The sequence below is a fragment of the Canis lupus genome, chromosome 9 (genome assembly GCF_011100685.1).
Source record: "Canis lupus familiaris isolate Mischka breed German Shepherd chromosome 9, alternate assembly UU_Cfam_GSD_1.0, whole genome shotgun sequence".
Lineage (NCBI taxonomy): Eukaryota > Metazoa > Chordata > Mammalia > Carnivora > Canidae > Canis > Canis lupus.
Genome location: NC_049230.1, coordinates 53,743,815 through 53,763,583, shown reverse-complemented (window position 1 = coordinate 53,763,583; position 19,769 = coordinate 53,743,815). Strand labels below are relative to the sequence as shown.

Here is a 19,769-nt window from a genome sequence, read left to right as displayed (position 1 = left end):
GGCTGACAGTCACACTGCCTGGCCCTGGGAAGAGTTCTGCCCTCCCCAGGTCTCAGTTTCTCCTACTTGCAAAACAGATTTGCAGAGTAAAGTCTAGAGCCCTGACTCCTCAAAAGCGTGTGAGCCTGTAGTTCTAGGCCAAGGGGAAAGGAGATTTCCAGGCGGCTCCGGCCCAGAGAGGGGGTATGTGTTGGTGGTGCCTTCTGGCTCTTCGTCCCATCAGACGTGGAGTTGGGCTCTGCCTTTAGCCTCACTCCTTCCTCTGTCCCCTTGGCCTGACCTGACCCATCTGTAATCCTGCCCCCTACCCCATCTCTTGTCACCTGACTCGCACCCTCTCCACTTGGGCATCCGTCCATCGGCCGTGGGTATCTGGTGCCTGCCGCCGCCCATCACACACCCACGGTCCAGCCTGACCAGAGACCCAGTACTGACCGAGGCCACCCCGCCCCTTTCTCCTGTCAGGACGGCCGGATTGAGTTCTCCGAGTTCATCCAGGCGCTGTCGGTGACCTCGAGGGGAACGCTGGACGAGAAGCTTCGGTGTAAGTCCCGTCCCTGGTTCTGTCAGGCAGCCACTGCCTGGGCCCAGGCTTGGAGGGAGCCCAGATCACCGGGCCAGGCCAGATGTCCTGCCTTTCCAGGTCAGAGGAGCTTCCCTGGGGGTGGCCGTGGAGGAGGAACACAGCTTACTGAGAGGCAGGGTAGACAGATGGGGCAGGTCAACAGGTGCAGACGGAGGCCGCGGGTAGTGTGGTGTTGCATTAAGAGACCTGGTTCCAGTGCTGGCTGCACCTCTTAGGACGCCACTGCTTTAATGACTGGTGTCATTCAGCCACTTCCTCACTCATTCACACAGCAGATAATCCACAGTCCACGGCCACAGTCCGTGCTGGCCAGGGGGCCGGGAAGCCGCGGAGAGCCAGAGGGGCAGGCACCCACTCACAGCTGGCTGTCTAGCATGGGAATATGATTTTGAAAAATCCCATAAAACTGCAGCTGAGGCAAGAAGGGGTGGGTGAGCAGGCGGACAGGAGAGGAACTGACCCTCTGAGGTGTCAGGAGCTGTGCCAGGCAGGGGGAGAGCTGGCCTGGCCAGGAGGAGGGAGGAGGGTGTGCAAAGCAGGGGAATAGCATGTGCAAGGCCCTGGGGCCGAGGTCCAGGCCCAGGCTAGAACATGGGGTACAAAAGGGAGTCTGAAGAGAGGTTGGAAACAGTCAAGCCAGAATTCACCATTCTCCTGGACCTTTATGCTGCATTGCGTTGGCAACAAGAAAACCCTGCAGTTTCTCTTTCTTTCTTTCTTTTTTTAAGGAATAAAGGAGGATTTTATTCTTGTAAAAGCTACACCCCCACCCCTATCCTGGGTGTATTATCTTACTTTCTAAGTTGACCAGAGCAGGAAGCTGCGTGATTATGGGAGAGGAGTAGGTGAAGAAGAGGCAGAGAGTGGTGAGGGGAGAAAGGGGGTGCCCTTGGGGGTCCCCCTCACTCAACCCAGCCTCAGCTCCCGCTCCCACAGACCCAGAACCCTCTCCTTATTTTTAGTTTCTTTTTTCTTTTTTTTTCTTTTAACCCTAGTTGAAATGTGTGTATGTGCATGTGCCTGTCTGTCCATCCCTGTTTGTCCTGATGTGAATCCTTGTTGCTGATGAGTAATGTGGCTCCCCAGCCTGTTGCGGGGCTGGAGGTGGGAAGGGGCATGACCGAGCCTGCTGACTCCATCCCCACTGCTTGATTGCAGGGGCCTTCAAGCTCTATGATCTGGACAACGACGGCTACATCACCAGGAATGAGATGCTGGACATTGTGGACGCCATTTACCAGATGGTGGTGAGGCCTGGGCCCTATGGGATAGGAGGGGCAGGAGGGGCAGGAGGGGTGACACATTTAGGGACAGGATCTGATCATCCCCGAGGGTGCCTGCTTGCCTAGCTGGCTGCTCCCCGCCACCCCACCCCACCAGGGTGAGAATTGGCCAGGGAAGGGGTCACCATGTGCATCTGCAAGGTGGGCAGGGGCTGGGGGGGCAGAGTGTTCCAGAGCAGGAGGCGGAGAGGACAGGGGTGGAGTGGGGAGTGTCTGCATCTGGAACCACCCAGATCTGGAGGGCAGATTTTGGGCCAGGACCCCAAAGCCCTGAGTGCCAGGAACCCACTGGCCACCTTGTCTCTCCCTGGCAGGGGAACACCGTGGAGCTCCCTGAGGAAGAGAACACCCCCGAGAAGAGGGTGGACCGGATCTTTGCCATGATGGACAAGGTGAGCCCCGGGTGAGGCTGGTCCTTGACTGGGGAGGTAAAGTGGGGGGACTAGGCCCTGGACCGCAGTAGGTGGGCCAGGCAGACCCTCAGAGATGCATAGATGTTCAGCTCAGGGCCTGGCCTGCTTCAGTGTTTACCTGTCAACAGCCACCCCCATCAAACGCCCAGAGTTTTAGGTAAGTTTACCCTACACTTCTTTCCTCAGCTAAGATTCTTGACCGTTTTTCCTTCTTGACGTGGACCCCTTTGACATATTAGAGAAGTCTCTGGGTGTCTGAATAATGGTGTTCGGCGCATCAGATCAAATCCATAGGATCAAAAAGGCAGCTAATGATTTTGGAATAGAGCCATAAAAATATTTTTTAAAAAGAATTTGTGATATAGCGTTCTATGAACTTCTTTATGAACACATTAGATGAGAAGGTGTAGCTGTGGGTGTCACCACTTTCCAGTTTCAAAGCAGTGACAGGTGTATGTGATGCCTGCAGTAGCGGTGATGTGCTGTGAAATTGCCCATGACCCCCACGGTTGACATAGGTCACAAGTACTGCTGGTTCTCTTGGGTATTGTCAACTACCATCATCATGGGTGGTTCGATGCTATTTAAGGGCCAAGGCCACACACTCCTTAAATCTCCCTGACTCATACCTCCTTTATTTAAGGAAACAGAGCCCACCATCCCCCAGACTGGTGTAAATTCTGCCTTCCCCAGTGACTAGCCATGGGGCCCTGGGAGGTGATCAAGCCTTGGTTTCCTTACCAGCCAAATGGGGATAAGATCACCTCTTCTTAGGGCAGCCCTGAGGAGCCTGTGAGACCAAGCATGAGACACGAAGTATGCACAAGGCCCACGGTGAGCCATCCTCAGAGCGACCCACAGGCCTCACTGTGCTTTATGGAACTCCTGTTACTGCCAGTTTTCTCTGGGGACGGGATCTAGGGTGGGTGGTCTCCAGGCCCCTTTTTTTTTTTTTTTGGTTCTCATGGTTTTCCTTGAAAGATGCTGCAGAGGCAGGGATTCTGGCCCAAATCACCCCTACCCTGAGAGACCCACTCAGGTCCTTTTATGTGAGCTCTGCTGGGTCTCCTGGCATCCGTTGTAGGCTACTCTAGGAGTGGTTTAAATGCCCTTGCAAGAGTGACCCCAGAGAAATGCATGAGGCTCTCAGCCCTTTGGGATTAACTGCCGTTTATGGAATTAATTGCTGTGATAATGAGAAGTATGGAGTTAGGGGCGCTTCCAGGCTGTGAGCACTTTGCACATCTTGGGCTCACAAAACACTCACTCCAGTGCCCCGAGGAATCAACGTGAGCCTGGAGAGGTGGGTTATGTCCCTGGGGTCACCCTGCCAGCAAGGGCTGGGTCTGTCTGTTGCCCAACTCCTCTTATATGGGAGTTGCACTGCCTCCTTCCTGACCTAACTGGGGAAGCTCTCTCTGGGCCAGTCCTGGGATGGGCCTGGGGAGCGGGTGTCAAGGGTCCCAGAAGGCTGGGTGTCCCTCCACTTTCAGCCACTTCTCTCTGCTTGCAGAACGCCGATGGGAAGCTGACCCTGCAGGAGTTTCAGGAAGGATCAAAGGCAGACCCCTCCATTGTGCAGGCGCTGTCCCTCTATGATGGGCTGGTATAGTCCAGGACCCAGAGCTGGGGTGAGTGAAGGGGGACCTGGGAGTTGGGCTTGGGGGTGGGCGGAAAGCCAGTCACAGGACACCTAGGATTAGCTGGGTCTCCTGGCAATGCCTGGGGTCTGCCGAGCTGGAGCTGAGCTAGTAGGAGGTGGCCTGGAGGTGGGGTTCAAATCAGCTAGAGCTCCTCTATCTTTGACATTTTTACATCCCAGATTCAGCTTGAGAGTTTGCATAAATAGAAATTTCCTTGGATTGAAAACACTTTGAAAAGCACAGTTGTCAGGGGATGGAGAGAGCAAGGCTGCCCATGCCCTCCGTGTGTGGACCGTGGGAGACCCGAGCCCCGGGCTCTTGTTCAGTAGCTCAGATACTATTTGTTGTTTCATCCCGTTGAATTTCTGGAAGTGCTGAACTATAGTGCCCAGAGAGGCCTGTGTGGCCAGAGGAGGACTGTCTCCTTTATCCTTCCTGATTCTCCACAACCTCTTTTTTTCTGCCTCTTCTCTGTTCAGTCCTCCATGTTGCATGGGAGGAATGGGGGTGGTGACCCCCCAAGGTCATTCTTGAACGTGCCTTCTGGTGGACAGATGATGCGTTCTCTCGGTGTGTATCTGAGGATCACTGTGGGACACAGGATAATGTGTGTGTTCCACTTCACTAGATGCCATTTGAGTTTTCCCGTGTGGCCACCACATTTGATACCTCACCAGCGGTCCCCCGGAGTTCTAGCTGCCCAACTTTGCCAACACTGGATATTCCCTGTCTTTTACATTTTATACAGTAAAACGTGCACTGACTGGGCCCTCGTGTGCATTGTGATGGCTTGTTATTTTAGTTTGCCTTTTTCCGGTGAGCACAGACATTGGGTGCCTGGTTATATGTACACCATCCTTTTGTGAAGTGCTGTCTCAGATACCTATTACTGAATACTACGTTACCTCAAAACAGCTGCTGAAAAGGACTGACATCAGGAATTTGGGCCCAGCTTAGCTGGAGGCCTTTGGCTTGAGGTTTGTCATGAGGATATAGTCAAGCTGTCAGCAAGGTGACCAGCCATCCTTGTTTGCCCGGGACTGTTCCAGAGTTAGTGCCGAAAGTCCCAAGTCCTGGGAAATGCCTCAGTCTCAGGTAACCTGGATAACCCTCCGCTGCTGGCCAGGGCCATGGTGTCATCTGAAGGCCTGGTGTTGGTGGTGGGATACCCACTTCCAAGCCCATTCATTTGGTTTGTCAGCCTTGATCCTCACTGTGGGGACTTCTGCTGGTTTCCGTGGGGGTGAGCTTCCCAGGAAGGAGGAAGAGTGAGGACCCGAGATGCAGCCATCCATCTTTTCATAACCTAACCTTGGAAGTGACCCCTCATCACTTCTTTTTCAGGAGTGCCTTGACTATGTTAGGCTATGTGCATTTCTACATCAATTTTAGAATCAGTGTATCCATTTCTACCACACACACACTGGGGGTTTTGATTGAGATTGAGTTGACTCTACAGTTCAGTTTGGGGGAGAATTGGCATCTGTGTCTTCTTGTGGAGTGTTCCAGTCCTTGAAAATGGTATATCCATTCATTTAGGCCTTTTAAATGTTTCCTCTATGACATTTTAATTGATTTCAGCTAAAAGATCTTTCACATCTCATGATAGATTTATTCCTAGATGTTCACTGTTTTTGGTGGTATGATAAATAGTAATCCTAAAATTGTATTTCCTATTTATTTCTGGTTTCTAGAAATTCAGTTGGTTTTTGTTTATTGGTGATTTATGTAAGCTGCTAACGTCATTTATCAAATCTAAGGGTCTGCCTTTGATTCTTTGGGACTATCTATGTTTTATTTCTTCCTCTCCTATCCTTCTGTCATCTATTTCTTCATCCTGCTCCCTTGCACTGGCTGGGCCCTCCAGTGCAGTGTCACTTAAGAGTAGTGAAGGTGAGTGTTTTTGTCTCCCTCTTGGTCTTGGGAAACTGCTTTCATAATTCACAATTAGATTAGTTATTTATAATTAATTCAATGGGAATTATTAGGATATCTGGCATAGGTCTTCTGTGGATAGATTTTGTCAGATTTAAAAAGTTTCGTTCACCAGGAATCATTTTTTATTTATATTCATTTATTTTTAAGTAATCTCTGCACCCAACGCAGGGTTCAAACTCACCACCTGGAGATCAAGAACCCCATGCTTTTCTGACTGAGCCAGCCAGGTGGCTCTCTTATGAGTTGTTTTTTAAAAAAATCATGAATAATGTTGAATTTCATAAAAAAAAATTTCTGCATCTATCAAGATGCTCATATGACTTTTCTCCCTTTTTGGATTTTAACCCGATGAATGACACTGATTGGTTTTTGAATGCTAAGCCACCCTTGCATTCTTAGAATAAACTCCACTTCACCCTGGTGTGTTAGCCTTTTTATGTATCATCAGATTTGATTTGCTGATGCTTTATTTCGGCGACTTATGCTGTTCTGAAGTTTCTATGAGGCTGCTGCTGCTAATGATTTTACACAAGAAATCCCTTTCCATTGAAGAGACATTAGACAATATGTTAAAACAGAACACCTCCATACAAAAAGTTTATTTTTAAAAACCTTCATGTATAACCCAGATATAACCACTGTGAGCATTTTGGGTCCAGAGTGATTTAAAAGGAATCGAACACTCACAAAAACTTAATACTCAGTAACTGGGTCACATGGGGATATATAATCAAACCAATTTCTAAAGGAACCATCATAGTTATTTCTCTGATCTGAGAAGCTCTCCGTATATGGCTCTGGGTCCCATGGTGTGTATGATCCATTGTCTCATTTCCCAGAGGCTCCTTTTGTGTCTTACCACCAGTGGCCTCCATGGCAGCTGTCCTGTGACGTGCTGCTTTGTCTCCCGCAGGCTGTGGAAAAAGTGGTACAAACATAGGTTCTTGATATATTCACCCCCGAGAAGAACTCATGCAGTGCCACTAATTTCTTTACGGTGCGCAATTATTTTTCAGTCACCCTAATTGTTTCTGCCTTACGGTTTTCTGTGAGCACATATGTGTTTGTAGTTCCTCAGCAACAATGAGTTCATAACCATATGTTGTTGGCTGTTTTTTTTAAAAAAAATTTTTTTAATGAACAACTTATAGGAAACGTTTATGTTTACTTTTGGAGACTCAACACTAAGAAAAGAGAATTTTTTTTTTTTTTTTTTTTGAGAGAGGCAAAGAGCATATGTGCATGAGCCAGGAGCTGGTGGGCAGGTAGAGGGAGAGGGAGAGAGAGAATCTCCACTGGGTGTGGAGCCAGACACAGGGCTCGATCTCATGACCCCATGATCATGACCTGAGCCAAAATCAAGAGTCAGACACTGAACCAATGGAACCATCCAGGCACCCTAAGAAAAGAGATTTTTAACATGTTTTATCCAACTTGGCAAAAAGTTCACATTTTGCTGTATCTCTGCATGGGCTTTCCTTAACACCATTTATGGAGATGTCCATGTGACTCTCACCAGCAACATGGTGGCCAAGAAGATGTTACTTTATATCCATGACAGGCTTTTCAGACAACCCCCAAAATTGCCTCATCCCCAAAATTGCCCTCTTCCTTTTCTCAGGCTTATCCTAGAACTTGCTAGATATTAATCATGTCCAACTTATATTATGTTCCATCATTTTTGTCATGGATTTGCCTTTTCAGATTTCTGATGTATCATAATTGTTATATAAATTACTGTTACATAATTAACAGTCCCTAAAGAACTGAGATCCTGCATATTTTCTGTATCAGTAAAAATATTGTCTGAGACCATCATTTTTTATAGCTGCATAGTATTCTATTGTGTAGTTGGGCCGTGATTTACCCAGTCCCGTGCTGTGGGACACTTAGGTTGTTGGAAATCTTGATGTGGATTTTTAAGAAAAACCTTAGTAGTCACAAGCAGTGGTGGAGGGAATGGTATAATCCCATTACTGATCACCAACCTTCAGAATCACCAGTTTGCCACCAGTCTTGTATCATCTATACCTTCTACATGCACTTTCACAGTGGTTATTTTGAAGCAAAGTCAAGACATTTTGTCATTTCATACATAAATATTTAAAAATGTATTCCTAAAAGATAACGATTCTTTACAAAATCCACAATAGTAAAAACGTCAATACTAATGCCTTAATACCCTCCTCCCCCCAAGTCGGCAGCTGATATTCCCACTTCCTCTTACCTCACAGGTTTTTGTATAGTGGAATCAGAATCTGAATAAATTCCACCTATTACAGTTGGTTGATAGGTCTTTCAAGTTTAGTTTATTTTTTTTTAAGTTTATTTTAATCTGTGTTTCTCCTTCCCTTTTTGGCTGGCTATTTGTTGAAAAACACATTCTGTAGAGTCTCCTACATCTAGAGTTTGCTGATTGTGCCCGATGGTGGTTTTAACATGTTCTTCAGCTCCCTGTTCTTCCTGGAAAGGGGCAGTTAGATCTGCAGGCTTGCCCGGTGCTCTGCTCAGTTTGGTTTCCTTTGTTGAGAACACCTCCCATTGGGGCTGTGGGTGTCCACCAGGTAGCATGTGAGGTCCGGTGACATCAGCAGCCATTGGTGATGACCACTTCATTCTTTCATTCTGTAGGTGATGTTCTAAAGATGTCTGTCCTTTGTTGGTAGCTCAGTTCCTTCTATATAGGGAAGCTTCCCCTCATCAACTATTTGGTTACTCTAAAGCCTAGGTTGTTTTTTTTTTTTTCAAGCCTAGTTTTCATAAGAAAGGCAGGAAAGATACTTGATTCTTCCTCCTTTTCAGTTTTCAAAATGAGTTGGATTTTTTAAGATTTTATTAATTTATTCATGAGAGACACACACAGAGAGAGGCAGAGACATAGGCAGAGGGAGAAGCAGGTTCCCTGTGGGGAGCCTGATGAGAGACTTGATCCCAGGACCATGACCTGAGCCAAAGGCAGACGCTCAACCACTGAGCCACCCAGGCGCCCATGAGTTGGATTTCTAACATCCTTTTGAGATGACCAATGACTTTTTTTTTAAATATGTAATCATGAATTTGTGGATCTAAATGCATTTGATGAATTTCATCATGTTTGCGGGTTTAACCAGAAGGTAATGCTGTGGATCACCAGGGTTCACAGATTGCCACAGAAGGCAGAGCATGCGATTAGAAACCCAGCCAAGCGCCCCAGGGTTGACACAAGGATGGAAGGCTGAGAGGACACAGGTCTCTCCCTGGGTGACTCTTCCCCCCACTTGCACTGTGGCGGCCACCCTAACTCCAGTCTTGTGGGGCCTTACTGTTCCTCCAGGGCCACTGCCACGTAGCTTCTGACTGACCCAGATGATGCTTTCAGGTCATCTCACACAGATATGGGAAGTAGCCCCTTTGGGATCAGACACCTACATGCGCATAGTCAGGGAAGCAGGATGTGATATTTAAGTGGAGCAGGTTACGGGAAGGATCTGTGGATGGTGCAGATGCTAAAAGACAGGACTGTCCTCCATGCCTTTTTTTTGTAAACGTTTGAAAACATATCAAGGCAAAATTCACCTAACAAAATTAACCATTTTGTTGTTTTAAAAGATATTTATTTATTTTAAGGAGGCTCCATGCCCAACCTGGGGCTTGAACACCCATCCCCGAGATCAAGAGTTGCATGCTCTAGTGACAGAGCCAGCAGGGTATCCCTTCGCAGAGGGGAAGAGTAGGTTAGGTTGAACCATTTTCAAGTGAACAATTCAGTGGCATTTCGTATATTCACAATGATGTGCAACCATCACCTCTGTCTAGTTCCAAAACCTTTTCATCCCCCCAAAATCAAACTCTGTATCCACTAAGCCATCTCTCCCCATCCCACCTCCAACCAAGCTCCTGGAAACCACAGCCTCCCTTCTGTCTCTATGGATTTGCGTATTTGGGACATTTCATATAAATGAAATTTTACATATAAATGAAATATGTGGCCCTTACTGTCTGGCTCCTTTCATTTAGCATATTATTTTCAAGGATTATCTATGTTGTGTTGTGTTTCGGGACTTCATTCCTTCTTATGGCTGAGTCGTGCTCCACTGTGTGGACAGACCACGTCTTGTTCATCTGCTCATCCACTGATGGACATCTGGATTTCCACCTTTCTTTTTTTTTTAAGACTTTATTTATTTATGAGAGGCACAGAGAGAGAGGCAGAGACACAGGCAGAGGGAGAAGCAGGCTCCATGCAGGGAGTCCCATGCGGAACTCGATCCCAGGACCCCGGGATCATGACCTGAGCTGAAGGCAGCCGCTCAATGACTGAGCCACCCAGGTGCCCCGGTTTCCACTTTTGACAGCTGTGAATAGCGCTGCTGTGAATGTTGATGTGCATGGATTTGAGTCCTGATTTTCAGTTCTTTGGGGTGTATACCTAGAAGTGGAATTGCTGGGTCCTATGGCAACTCTATGTTTAGCTTTTTAAGGAACCATCAGCCGGTTTTCCACAGCGGCTGCACCATCTTACCTCCCCACCAGCAAGGGTGAGGGGCCCGGTGTCTCCACACCCTCACTAACACTTGTTATTTCCCTGTATTTTGATGATAGCCATCCTAGTGGGTGTGAAGTGGTGCCTTATTGTGGTTTTTATTTGTGCTTCCCTGATGGCTAATTGTGTTGAGCTTATTGGCCATGCCATGCGTTTGTTTTTAATGGTTGCAAGTCATTTGACCCTATGGCTGTGTCCTGTGTATCCAACCAGCTCCCTATTAATGGGCACTGAGTTCGCTCCCTCCCTTTCTATTTTGCTATTATGGATGTTGCTGCAGGAAACACCATATTTATTTCTTAAGGATAAATACCGGGACGCCAGAGTGGCTCACTGGTTGAGCATCAGCTTTCAGCTCAGGGTGTGATCCTGGGGTCCTAGGATCAAATCCCACATTGGGCTCCTGCATGGAGCCTGCTTCTCCCTCTGCCTGTGTCTCTGCCTCTCTCTCTGTGTCTCTCATGAATAAATAAATAAAATCTTTTTCTTAAAAAAAAGGATGAACACTAAACACCAAATGGCTGGATCAGGGGGTGTGCTCGTGACATTTGAGGGCTTCTGACAGTGTGCCACCTGCCCTTTAGCCGAATCTCCCTCTAGCCCCAGGGGCGCATGTGCCCAGCAGCCAGCTCCATGCCTATCTCACCTCCTTGTGTCTTCCAGATGCCTGGGAACCACTCACCTCCTCCCGTGCCATGAGGCCACCGCCGCCCCAACACCACCCTCTGTGTCCACCCAGCCTGTCCGCATCCATGGCCAGCCGGGCCGCCCTGGAACCGTGAGGCCCGGCTCTCCTCACCCCTGCCCCGCACCCACCGCCGCCTGAAGCCACCGGCTCCGATCGCCAACAACCTCTGCTTGTCCAGAAACCGACATGAAACGGAAAAGGCTATAGCCCTCTGCAAAACCAGGGACCCGGCTGCTTCGCAGGCAGCCCCTGGGTCCCTCCCGCTCTCCTGCGCGTGTGCTTTTGTTTTTTTATTTCAAACAGACATCGAAAAAAGAAAAAAAACAAAAACAAAAACCCAACAGCTACCTTCTGTCCTAGAAGGTACAGACTGACAGATGGGGAGAAGGCCAGCGTAGACCTCAGAGAACACTGCCTCCCGCCTCGGCCGTCCCTCGGCAGCCGGAGAGGCCGCGGGGAGTCGCGTGGACGTTATTCCACGTCCCATCCTCGAGCGGCGAGACCACCTGCGTGGCTAGGATGATTAATGATGATGATGATGATTTTTTTTGTGATAACAGTATTGTGCTTTTTGTGGGGAAAGTGAATTTTTTTTATACATATATAATTGATATCTTTTATTTATTGGTTGTTAACTGTTGCTGCTGCCCCGTGTGTCCAGAGCTCCCAGGGATGCGGGGCCTACCGTTTACATGTGCACGCCCTCGCCCACCTGCGCTTGGGGGGATGGTGGCCTGCAGCGGCCAAGAAGCCAAAAAACTTTCCTCCTTCTTCTCCTCCTTTTCCCTCTTCTTCTCCTTCTTCTAATTCTTCTTTTTCTCCTTTCTTTTTTTTTTTTTTTTTTCCCAGATACCGTGCTCGATGTTTGGAGAGGGGAAGGGTGGGTCTCTAAAATGGCTAATGCACTGTTCCCTCCAGCCCGAATGCCTCCTCTTGAACTCCTTTTCTCTGCTTCCTATCCACACTCCCCATCCTGGGTCCTTCTCTGGCTCCACAGCATCTTTTCTGAAGACAAACAGGGGACATCTTTGGGTTTCTCAACTCTTGCTTTGGTGTCTGCAGCAGCATGGAGACTGGGAGCCAGCAAGAGTGGGGGACGGGCATTCTTTGCAAGCAAGTGAGCAGAAGGAAGGGCTCCTTCTCCCTCCTTGGTGGGTTTTAAAGATAGTCGCTCAGTTCTCTCCCACTTGCTCTTCTGTCTGCCTGTCTGCTCTTGACCCACAGAGCATCCTCCTCCTCCTCTTCCCTCTCAGCTCAGGTGCTGGGAGGGAGGGTAGGAGAGAAGGGCTGCAGGCAGTCCCACCCAGTAGTGGCTCCTCGGGGCTGTGGCCCACATGTGCTCCTAGGATGTGTCTAACTCTGCCTGCCACCCAGACAGGATGGCCCCAGAACTGCCACCAGGAAAGTCAGATGACCTTGGGCCAGAGGCTTGGGCTGATTGATCTGGAAGATCCTTTTCCGTGCTGACACTGTATGGTTGTAAGCCTGGGTTTCTTGCAGTTTATGATTCTATGGTCCATGCCTAAGTTTGCCAGACCCCAAAAGACATGGGAAGGGTCTGAGTCACTATTTGGTCTCTTGGCACGAGTCTGTGGGGACATGGCAGCCGCTGGGTGTGATGTGTGGGGTCAGATGACCTACCTGGTTCTCTCTGCAATCCTTCCTGGTCTCCCCTGGACTCTTGAGCTGTGTTTCTGGCCCCAGACAAGTCCTCATTGGAAGGAAGCCTTTTGAGGTGGGAAGCAACCCCCTAGAGTCTGTAGGGCAGGCCTGAGTCTAGAATTCCCACTTCTTTGCAAGGTCAGCAGGCTGCCATCTCCCTGCTTGCCCCAGCCCCAGGAGAGGAGAAGCTGGCCCTTGGTCCTCACTTTGAATTGTCCTTGGTCTTCACTTTGCACTTTGCCAGGAGGCCAGAGTGTCTGCTAATTAACCTTCAGCTAACAGACCCTCCACCAGAGCCTGGCTGTGCCAGTACAGGGCTTGCATGTCCATTCCCGCTGGCTGGTGCACTCAGCAGTCCCAGACTCCCTTGTTGCTCAGCAGAGCCTGTGGCTGCACCCCACCTCCACTGTAAGCCCCCAGATTCCGTGTTACAGGGAGCACTTCCATTTTCACAGGTGACCTTGCAGGGTGGGCCCCTCAAGGTCGCTGGGGTCACCTTTCTGCTCAGGCACTGGCTCGGGAGCCTCAGACTCCCCACCCAATCCTGGCTCTGGCCTAGGACCTTAGTGTGGGAGGTCATGTTGGTGGTTTGGGGGTGGGGGGGGGTCCTTCCACATGTCACAAGACTTCTCTGGCTTCTGCCTCAGCCTCTGGCCCAGTGGGGAGATGCTGTCCTGCAGCCCATGCTAGAGGCATCGTCTCCGTAAGGGACCTGTAGCTCAGAATCACCAGGGTTAAGCCTGTGGATCCCCCTAGCTCAGGCATCGATTCCCAGGCATCAATGGAGCATCCGCCTGTGAGGCCTTCCTCCTACCTTCTTGCCCTTTGACCTTTTGGTTTGGAGCCACGGCTGTGGCTTTTGGCCTCAGCAGGCCTTCCGTGGACGCATGGCTCCAGCGCACCTTGGGTCCATGCCCCGGGGCGGCCCAGAGCTGCCGGCAGGGTGCTGGACACTGGCCATTTGTGCCCGAGGTTCCCGGGCAGGGACAGTCTGTCCCCTCCTCTCACCAGGCCTCTAGATCTGGAGTCTTGAGCAGCTGTGGGTCTCTGTCCCCGGCAGGGATCCCTGCTCCCCTCCCCAGGCCGTCACTCGCTGCTCCCTGGGGATTCCAGACCCACCGGAGGCCAGGCTCTCCTCCCTCTCCTGACCTTCCGGCCCCTGCCTCCTGCTCAGGGCGTCGCTCCCCGCTCTGTGTTGGTGGCACTGAGGACGATGCCAGAGTTCCCGATACTGAACCGGGCAACGTTTCCAGTAACGTCAAGGCAAACGTGTGTGTCCTCCCTTCCCCTGAACTGCTTTTCTGTTTGGCAGCCAACTTCCTAGACGGCAGGCCCACTGGGCTTTCGGGAACCTGCCTTTTCTCCGAGGGGAGGAAGGGGGGCCGCCCCCCACCCCGGGGAGAGGCAGCCTCTCCCTGGAGAAAGCCCCTCTGCGCACCCCGCACCCAGAACCCGGTTCCCGGTGCAGCCTCGCCTCCGCGTCCGGGGAGCCTGGGGGACGTGGGCGCGCCCCCTCGTGGCGGGGAGCCGCAATGGCACGTGGGGGTCCCCACAGGCCGAACAGGCGCTTGGAGGGGCAGCGGGAGGTGGGGTGCTAGGAGGGGGCGCGGATCTCGCCCGGGCCTGGGCTCCAGCCCGCCTTCTTGGCAGCGTGTCTCCCAGATGCCCCTCTTCTAGGTCCCCCCCGCCCCCCGGGGATAGCAAGTTAATTAGCTTAAGGGCACCATGATGGGAAGCCTTGCCCTCTACCCATTTTTTTAATATCTGCGGAATAAACCCAATGGTTGATTTTTGAATGAATAAAAGGCTTTTGTTGAATAAACAGTTGGTCCCATCTTCTGTCTTGGCATCTAGGCTCAGGCTCTCTCTACTGCCCAGAACCGGGACACACGCAGAATTCACGCCCCCACCCCCGCCTGCCCCACCGCTCCGCAGCCTCTATACTTGTTTTCCCTACGTCCTTGCAGGGACCTGGGGCTCCCAGTCTGACTCAGTGACCGGCTCTCTGAGACTCCGGGCCCGTCAGCCCTGCTCAGCTCCTCTGACCCTGGGATGGGGAGCAGGTGTCTGCTCAGCCCCCCTCACAGGGTCAAACGAGGAGTGGAGACCCAGCGTGTGCATAGGGGTCGGAGCACCTTGCAGACGTGGTAGGCCAGTGGGGCAGTCTGAGTTGTCCTGTACCCCCCACCTGGTGCCTGCAACTTCATACAGGAATTAGGGCAACTCTTAACCAAAAAAAAAAAAGCAATGTCTCCTGGCTATGGTTGTTTTCTTTCTGTTTGCCTTTCCAACTCCCTCTGAGCCTCTTTTTGGGGTGCTGTCCTGTCTGAATGCGCTGGTATGTGTCTCTGGGGAAGAAGCAGGTCCCTGCCCTGGTGGCGCAGGTGGGGGCAGGGTGAGGCCCCAGGGTGGTCAAGGGCCACTTAGCGTGCCCAGGCCTCCTCTCGTGCTCCTGATGTATGTCTGCCATGTCATGCCAATTAAACACGCTTCCTGACTTGTCCTTGGCTCCCTTGTGTGGACCTGTTGCTTTGTCCGTTTCTGTTCTTTTTCATTTCATCTTTAGGTTTCTTCCTCCTCCTGTGACACCCTTTCTCTTGCTTTGGGTGTTGTCTGCCCAGTTTCCCCAAGACAAAGACTGTGCAAACCCTGGGGCATAAAGATTAAACCAGAACATATCAAGCAGTGTTGTGGGAAGCGGAGAGTTCAATGGGGGGGGGCACCCCACATCTCACTCCCAGCCAGCATGTCCATTCCTGCCTGTGTCGTCTCCTGGGGGTCTCTAAAGGGCTTCTTGGGAGACTTTAAAGGGTACAAACACAAGACTGGGGCCTCGGCTAGTTCTTCTCAAAGGTGAGTGTATGTCAGTTCGGCCCGGGGTGCCCGCCTCGCTTCCAGGCTGCTGTTGAGCTAGCTCTGGGCTGAACCTACCGATTGGCTTTCCTCACAAGTTCACAGGCCAGGCTGAGGCTGCTGGTCTGGGGACTGCATTTTGAGAAGCCCCGGTGAGTTGTTTCTACCGCAGGCTGTCCAGTTGGGTCCTAAAGAGGAGTCCTGTCTCCATTTGCCTGGGGTTCAGGCTAATCATTCACCTGTGGGAGCTCTCAGAAAGGCACCCCAAGATGTGGCAGGTGTTGGGGCTGTCCTCTGCCGTGGTGCCTTCAGCCTGGAGCCTGGGCTTTTTTGGGGGGGGCTCCTCCTCCCTCCAGTCAAGTAACCAAGTGTTTTCTCAACACACCTGGGCCCTCCGTGCACTGAGTGTTTGGGGTGAGGAGGAATCAGAGAACGTGATGGTCCTTGCTCTCTGGAGCTTGCTGAGGAAGCATGAGTTTGGACAATAAAAGGCGATGTTGCAGTAAGAGTGTAACTATTCATCAGAAATAGACTATTGCTCTTGGCTGAAGTCTCTTGGAAAACGTGTATATCAGTGAGGCCCAACGGCCAACCTTAGAATGAACCATCACCTGCAAAAACAGGTCACGTTTTGGAGCTGGTTTTGTGACAAATCATCGGGGCAACACCGCCTGCAAGACAAAGCTGGAGGGCCCGACATGACTTCCACTTTGGGGGTAAAGCAGCCACTGAGAAGGGACACCCAAAGATGGCACCCTCCATGGCCATGATGGGCACCCCACGTAGTGCCTTGGCTGGCAGGGTCTGGGGTGAAGGCCAGAACTCCTCTAGACAACATGACAGCAAATCAAAGCCATGGTGGGAAGACAGTGTGTGTGGGGTGGTGGTTAGGGGCACAGGTTCCAGAATCAGATTTGATTCCCAGCCCAGCTCCATCACTTGACATTGGGCAGGCATTCTAGATGACCGGGTTTTCTGGTAAAAATGTGAACTCCCAGTGAGGGGCAATGATGGCTTCACAGACACCCCCCCAACACACACACCCAACAGCCTTGCCACCAGATGGAATGTTATAACAAAAGCAGGTCTTATCCTGTCAAATGTCCAAATATTTACCAGCAAACAGGCACAAAAGAAGCCATACACCACCCATCTGTCCAAGGAGTAGGGGAACAGGGACCCCAGGGCCCTACCCCAGAGCACAGCTCTGGGGGGTCTTGGGCTGCTGAGCTCACTGCCAGGAATCTTTTTAGCCAACTGCCTATCTGGCCACCTCACACTTCTCCGAAGAAAAGGGATTTCTAATAGCCCTTTGCTAATGAACATACTGTAGTGTCAATTGTAATAACAGCATGTTATTAAAATGCTAATGTGATTCCTTCTGGAGAGCAGATTCCTAATGAGGGTATTTCAGATACTAAGGGACTGTCCCTGAGATGGAGACTAGAGGTAATGTACATGCACACCCTCCATTTCCACCAAAGCATTGAAAATAAATAAGTGCATGGGGGCACTGCTCTCTGGGAAGACCAGGATATGGCTCAGAAGGCTGATGTGGGGGTAGCCTGGGGCAATGTTTCCAGCACATGGTGAGCTCGCAGTGGGTATTAGCTGTTGCTGGAGTTGGCTCCTGTCTTTTCTAGGCAGCCTGGGGAGGCATCTGTAGGGACGAGGTTCAGAGCCTCTGCTCCCCATGTGGTGTGGGCAAATAGATTGTGTGGTCATAGATTGAGGTCTGCATTGATCTGCCCTTGACCCAGCCTACCCTGGGCAGCTCACTGTGGGTTGAGGCCCACTGGAGGCAGAGACCTTGCCTCTTCTTCTCCACCTGGGCCACCTGCTTTTCCAGGATGCCTCTAGCTGGCTGCCATTTCCTGGGCATGATAGCAGAGATCAAGCCCCCAGGATGGCCCCATTTCTCCCCACTGACAGCCTTCTACCCTATCCCCTTGCTCTGCCAAACCTGACTCTTGTCTGCATGTTAGAAAGTACTTCCCTAATTCATCTTCCCTGGAGCCCAACTCAGACATCATCACCAGGCCTAGAGAGGAGGAGGAGAAGAGAAGGATGGGCAGTGGGGACAGGGGTGGGGAATGAGAGGTGAACCCCTGCTCTGGCATGGCTGCCTCCTTCCTGCCATCTTTTGGGGTGAGCCTGTGCAGGGTGCATCCCATGGCAACAGGTTCCCTGGTCTAGAAGCTCCTGGTCAGGGTGATGGGCATGGAAAGGAGCTTTAAGGCCATCTGGGTGCAGGAAAAGTGAGCCCACATAGCTATGGTAGAGCCTTCTGCTTGTTCTCATATCTCTTGACCTCTTTTAGCGGCACTTGGGGCTGCACAGAAGAAAGGACTACATTTCCCAGACGCCCTTGTAACTGAGTGTGGCCACGTGACCCAGCTCTGACCAATGGGGTGAGAGCGATGAGCACACCTCCTCTCTCACGTCCCCTTTTCCTCTGGCTGGATGGAGGACTCAGAAACTAGCCTTCCTGAAACCGGGGTCCCTGACCCGCGGAGCTGCCACCCCAGCCGTGAGCCATTTACACAGGGACCGCTAGGAGGAAAAGAAACACACTTCGATCTTGATTAAGCCATCCTGGGTCTCTGTGTCAACAGCCACATTTAAATTCTACCTAATATACTGAGCAATCTACTGGATCATTTTATTTTATTATTATTTTTAAATATATTTTTTAGGGGGATCCCTGGGCGGCTCAGCGGTTTGGCGCCTGCCTTTGGTCCAGGGCGTGGTCCTGGGATCTGGGATGGAGTCCCGCGTCGGGCTCCCTGCATGGAGCCTGCGGAGGGGGGGGGTGGTGCAGAGACACAGGCAGAGGGAGAAGCAGGCTCCCCACATGGAACCCCATGCGGGACTCCATCCCAGGACCACACCCCGAGCCGAAGGCAGATGCTCAACCGCTGAGCCACCCAGGTGTCCCTTATTATTTTTTTTTTAAAGCAATCTCTACACCCAATGTGGGGCTCGAACTTAATCCCAAGATCAAGAGTCACATGCTCTACCAACCGAGCCAGCAGCCGGGAGCCCCTGGGTCATTTTAAATGATCGGATGCCACCTATAAATGTTTGCATCTAAACTCTCAATTTATGCCAGAGTGATTTAATAAAAACTGCACAGTGCAGTGTGTCACCTCTTCTCACTCACTTCCTTTTTCCTCTTCCTTTCCCACTGTGTACTCCTCCACAGGCTCAGGAGACTGAGGGTTCCAGTGGGGAGGGCTCCGGGGGCAGAGTTTTCTTTTGCTAAAGGACTAGAGATGGGGGGCAGAGGCCAGGGGGTCTGCGGGGCCCTGAAAGACTAGGCTAGTTGGGTCTTTGCTGGGAAACCACAGTGAGGGCGCTGGGCAGGCTGGCCTCACACTGGGGGGCCTGGGAAGGTGGGGACTATGAGACCAGAATTCCTCACGTCTCTTCAAACTCCCATCTCAGAAATTGTACCCTTTTCTCCAGAGACCCGAAATAAAGCCATTGCATAAGCAGATCTTAGAATTAACAACTGTGATGAAGCATAAACCAGCATTGTTCAGAGAGGAGGAGGAATGGGTGGGAATCATCATCTGGCCGAGGGTGGGTTCTATTTTAGTCATAGGTCTGTTGGTTGCCCCAGAGGTGAGGGGAAGTCTTTGTGATATTGTGGAAGGCCCACATTAAATTTCGAGGCTCCCGAAGACCCCACTAATATGTGTCAAAAGGCCTTCCTCCTTTAGAAAGAGCATATTTGTGCAAGCTCAGAGGCCAGAGCTGGGAACCGGGTAGAAGGTACAATGAATCAGCCTGGGAGGAGAAGGTGGGAGAGCTCCTCATCACTGGGATGGAATCACCATCATCATCATCATCACCAGAGAAAATCTCCAGCCCACTCTGAGATTCAGAGTCACCAAAGCCTGTGCATCAAATTAACTAACCCAATGCTGGGTTTTCTAAGTGATTTCTAGGTAACAGCCTAAAGCTAACTGGAGTCCCTCACCAGCTTCTGCGGGGATGAGTGAGTCTGGCATGTGAACTGTAGGGGAGGACAAATTTTCCTCTGACTCTTCCAGGTTCTGTGGCTGGTCCAATAATTAAATTGACATGAGACAGATTAATGGGAAAAGCCAACTTTAATTACATACATACACACGGGAGTTACAAAAAGATATTACTCAAAAGGGACCAGATGATTT

At 50.9% G+C, this 19,769-nt stretch overlaps 1 protein-coding gene across 2 annotated transcripts in view; it reads left to right on the top strand.

The window, feature by feature from the left end:
• The window catches only part of NCS1 (neuronal calcium sensor 1), a 49,744-nt gene extending 35,187 nt beyond the window's left edge, over positions 1-14,557 (top strand). For both annotated transcript variants that reach the window (XM_038549040.1, XM_038549039.1), the window contains exons 4-8: positions 466-544; positions 1,745-1,833; positions 2,184-2,261; positions 3,796-3,913; positions 11,049-14,557. In XM_038549040.1, the coding sequence (XP_038404968.1) occupies positions 466-544; positions 1,745-1,833; positions 2,184-2,261; positions 3,796-3,894 (345 nt within the window). In that variant the 3' untranslated portion in view covers positions 3,895-3,913; positions 11,049-14,557. The remainder of the gene's footprint in view (positions 1-465; positions 545-1,744; positions 1,834-2,183; positions 2,262-3,795; positions 3,914-11,048) is intronic.
• The last annotated feature ends 5,212 nt before the right edge of the window (positions 14,558-19,769 follow it).